Source organism: Lactuca saligna, chromosome 3 (genome assembly GCF_052625555.1).
Source record: "Lactuca saligna cultivar CGN05327 chromosome 3, ASM5262555v1, whole genome shotgun sequence".
NCBI classification, from domain to species: Eukaryota; Viridiplantae; Streptophyta; class Magnoliopsida; order Asterales; family Asteraceae; genus Lactuca; species Lactuca saligna.
The window spans coordinates 165,403,668-165,408,579 of NC_136419.1; the positions used below are offsets into that span (position 1 = coordinate 165,403,668).

At 40.0% G+C, this 4,912-nt stretch overlaps 1 protein-coding gene across 1 annotated transcript; it reads left to right on the plus strand.

Moving 5' to 3' along the window:
* Positions 1-1,322: 1,322 nt before the first annotated feature.
* Positions 1,323-1,742, plus strand: LOC145036127 (uncharacterized). The gene has a single exon (XM_078984604.1). It carries the CDS (start codon positions 1,323-1,325, stop codon positions 1,740-1,742), a length of 420 nt encoding a protein of 139 aa, XP_078840730.1.
* The last annotated feature ends 3,170 nt before the right edge of the window (positions 1,743-4,912 follow it).

The following is a 4,912-nucleotide window of genomic DNA, read 5'->3' on the forward strand; positions in this document are numbered from 1 at the left end:
GCACAAATAAGAGCAAACAAGCCTAGGCTCTGATACCACTGATGGGTTTTGAGCATTCTAACACTTCCTAAGTGTACATGCAACCCTAATAACCTTGGATCTATGTTTGTCTAATTGTCATGCAAAGTTGAATTCCAAGGTTATATTCCTATCTAGCATACATGGGGAACAATTTAACATAAAGTATAGATAGAATAACTTACCTTGTTGTTGTTTGTGTTCCTTGAAACCTTGTGAGCCTAGCACCCCAAGTGTGATGCCTCAAATGCTTCACACAACACCAAATGCTCTTGGAAGAACTTATGAGAGTATACACACTTCTTCAAAATCGGCCAAGCCCTCTTGTTTCTTAGTGTAGCCGATTTTGGGTGGAGAACATGTTACTTATATAGTGTTGACACATCTAGGGTTAAACCCTAATGTGTCATGACTCTTTATTTCCATGACCCATGGGTTTGTAACTCCCATGGAGCATCCATGGAGCATCCTATGGGTGGAACCCAACTTGATAGTCCATGGAGCCTTTTAGCCCACTATACAAGATATGGATGATTTACATAATCAGCCCATATATTTAATTAGTTATCTTTTGATCACTTAATTAATTCTAAATTAATTCTTGATCAAACTAATCAAATAATATTATTAATATATTAGAACTTATAATATATCAATAATCTCCAAGTGTTATTTCTCTCATTTAGTCTATCCAATTGCATGGTGCCATGCAACCCAAATGGACCATGCCGGGTCGGGTCAAGTACATACTAGAAATAGTTATGGACTTAGACACCTTATCCAACAAATACAAGCAAAAAGAGAGGGGTTTCTATCAAAAGGAAGAACTGGATATGGAAAAAAGAACCAATTTAGAAGAAATGCTCACAAGATTCATAACCTTGTCCGAGAAAAGGCACAATGATCATGATGCTGCAATACATGAGACCAGAAATATACTTCGGAATCAGCAAGCATCTATTCTTAACATTGAGAAACAGCTAGGTCAACTTGCACATCAAGTGAACGAGAGAAGACCGGGTGAACTTCCGTGTAAAACTGAGAATAATCCAAGAATGGAGAATGTGAATGTTATAACCTCTAGCTATGGAAAGTTTTTCACTCCCATGACCACTGTGCATGCAGCAAAGACAGAAGGGTCGAGTTCAGCTAAACCCGACCAGACTCGCTGAGTCCCTCCAATGGACTCAACGAGTCCATGCCCTAAAAATAAATCTGATGTTTCCTTAAGGCCTTACAACCCTCCTCTGTCATTCCCAATCAGAGCCATACCTGCTGAAAAGGTTAAAGCATACACAGCTTTCATGGAGCATGTAAGAGCCCTTCACGTAAACGTTCCATTTGTGGAATCAATGCTTCAAACACCCAAGTATTTTAACTTGCTGAAAGGTCTCTTTGCTGCTAGAAAGGATTTAGCTAAAGTCGCAAAGATAGTAATGAGTGAGCTACCCAAAAAGAAGGGCGACTCGGGAAGCATCACAATTCCTTGTCAATTTGGAAATACACTTGCTACTAAAGCGTTGATCGATTCGGGTGCAAGTATTAACTTAATGCCTTTCTCTTTATTCAAGAAGCTAAATTTACCGGAGCCGAGGCCTGTGAATATGAAGATCCATTTGGCGGATAAGACAATTATTAGTCCAAGAGGTGTTTGTGAAGATCTCCTCATCAAGGTGGATAAATTTATATTCCCCATGGACTTTATAGTGCTCAATATGGAATAAGACCCTAAAATTCCAATTATTTTGGGGAGACCATTCTTGAATACCACGGGTGAATTAATAGATGTATGCGAGTCCACACTAACGTTGAGGGTAGGAGATGAGTCAGCAGTATTTAAAGCTCTACTAGAGATTAAGCAAGAAGAAGGAAGAAAAGAAGAAGTTTCCTTCATTGAAATGGATGATGAAATACTACAAAAAGAACTTGCACTTTTACAAGAAGAAGATCCAAGTAAGTTTTTTCTATCTTCTAGAGGAAATGATGATGTTGACAAAGACTTGGAGGAAATAGAGATGCTGCTGAAAGGGACCGATTCAGAAAACACAGTGGGATGTGAGGAATACGCTGCGACTCACCAAGTCGCTTTACTGGACTCGACGAGTCCAGTCGAAAATCTCAGCAACCTAGACGATTTTGATCTGCTTGCTACTAGCTCCCTACATGTTCTGTACATGAAGATTTTCCCTAATTCTACAGAAGATCAAGCAACATAAGGGGGAAAGGATGGTGATCTTCAACACGTTCATGTAGCATGTATCGATACAATAATTCAAGAAGATGAAGTCAATCCACTTGAAGAGGAGGCAACCTTTAGAGAAGAGGACAATGCAAGGATTAGGAGAGATGATGCTGATCACCCATTCATTACCAAACCTCAAGCCCGGGTTTTCACCAACTATGAAATAACGAAGTTTAAAGTAGGAGGAGTGAAAAAGATAATGCAAGAGAGTGGGGTAAAGAAGAAGAAGATGAGGAAAAGGGAAATTCATGCAGCGGAAGATAATGCTATAAGGAAAAAGAGAGAAGAATTAAGTCGGGCTTACAAGAAGAAGATACACGCTTACAAGACAAAGTATAAACCGTAAAAGATTAGGTGTGCATTCCCGATGCAGGAGGATGAAGAAATGTAGATGGGAAGGAGTCCAGCTAACGACTCCTTAAAAAGAAGCGCTTGGCAGGAGGCAACCCATTACTAGAGATTGCTTTCTTTTATCTTTCTTGTTTTAGTTTTGTTTGATTTCTGTTTTTAGGACTTTATTCTAGTATTCTAAATCATTAGGCATGACTGCTTGAGAGTGCGTATGGACTAAGTGTGGGGTGGAATGAATTTTTATGACAAAATGATATAATTTTTTGAATTTTTTTTCGCGACCAGACTCGACGAGTCGGTTTTATTTACAGAAAAAAATTAATTTTTACATCTAGTAAAACTTGGGTTTTTAACCCTAATGAGATAATATTTTCTCCCCTTACTCGACATGCGCCTCCCTTGTTTTCTCTCTCAAGCATTCATCAAGTTCTACACTCTTTCTTCAAAATTCTTGAATTCTATCAACAAAGCTACTTAATTTCTTCCACAATTCTATTAAAGTCATGATTCTTAGATGATTTAGGGTGTCAATTTCATAGAATACCCGATTTTGAAACTTAGTGAATTTTTAGGGTTTTGAGTTAGTATTATTTGTGTTGTTTTGGATGGTTATTCTTGCTCTAATACATCTTAGGAACATTCATGGACAAAATCCTTGAAAAAATTTCAAGTTTTATGGTCGAATTTCGATCGACCCGTCGACTGACTCGCAGAGTTCATACAACTTGCCGAGTCGTTCATGGACTCGACGAGTCCAGTTGGGGACCCAGACGAATTCTGTTTTTAATGTTTTTCTGTATTTTCTGGGTTGTTTTTTCTTTGTTTTGCAGTGATCATGTTTTCAAGAGGATAGAGCTCAAGAGGAAACCAAGGAGATTTTCCTTGGTTGAATTTCCCTCCGATTGAATCTGCTTCAACAATGACAAGATGGAAGAAGAGGCTGGCTGATGTCAGGAAGACGGAGGTTTATGTACCTAATAGGGTTGACTGGGATTGGCTGAGTAGTGTCCGGTATGAAGAAGAGTTGGCGCCCTACCTTTTTAAGCAATTTACTTACGAAGGGGAGACAATTATATGTGATGGATGGAGCCGAGTTTTCAGAATTCAAGAGCTGGTGTGTCGAGAACTTTGCTGGGAATTTTTCTCCACGGTATCTTTCCGAGAAGGAGATGATTGCTACCACCCCATGAGTTTTAGTTTTTATCTTGGGGGCGAATTCCATCAATGTTTTGTCATTGAGCTTGCATGTCGATTGTGGATTTACGATCATCCATTGGTTACTACTACCATCTTCCATGCCTTCTTGGAACAATCTCATAAGGTGTTTCGTGATGGTGTTATAAGTACTGGTTGGTGGAACACAATCGCCAACAAAGTGTATATTCCAAAATCGGTTCAAGAAGGGAGCATTAGGTCACCCATACACCGCTTCATACACCACCTTATATCCACTACAATCAATCAAAGGAAGGACGACGACAAGGTGTCCAACCTTGACGTATTTTATCTTTGGAGTGTCATCACGCCCGACACTTTCTACAACATTCCATGGTGTTTGGCCTCTTATTTGTCGGAGGGTGCGGTCAAGGATCGCAAAACGTCCAAAATAAACGGTGGCATGTTCGTGACCCGACTAGCCAACTCATATGGGTTGATGACCCGCGGTGCATGGAATTTGATGACAATGATTCCTGCCCCTCCCTTTAATCCCATTCTTTTTTGGAGGGCAAGAATTATTGAAGACTTTGGCGGTGGTCATTATGTTATCCCACGTGACGATCCGGTGATCGGGCCTGAGGCACCGGGAAGGAGGGTTAGATCGAGATGTGAGCGGGAAGTGGAGGAGGAACCGTCGGTGATTCTGGTGGACAATGATGAAGTACCAATGGATTGGTACAATGTCGAGATGAGGAGGCTCCAAGATCAAATAGCGAGGGGTATTAATTTTAGCAACGAATCCCACGTGCGGCTTGTTGACCATTTCCATTTTCCACACATTGATGGGGGTAATTTTCCCTACATTCCTTCGTGGGATGAGGTCATTGATGCAAGGCGAAGTGGAGCTGGTGGGAGCGGGGCTGCACATGGAAATGATGAGGAAGAGGATGATTAGTTTTTTTTATGTCTTATGGAACAATTTTCAGTTTATTTTTGTTTTTTTTTGTTTGGTGTGTTTTGAATTCTTGGTTGAGACTTTAAGTTATGTGTTTGATGTTTTATTTGTCTTGGTGACTTTCAGATTTTGGGTTAGGAATGCTTGCATAAAGGGTTTAGAGTTTGAGAGAAATAAAAGTGGAAGAG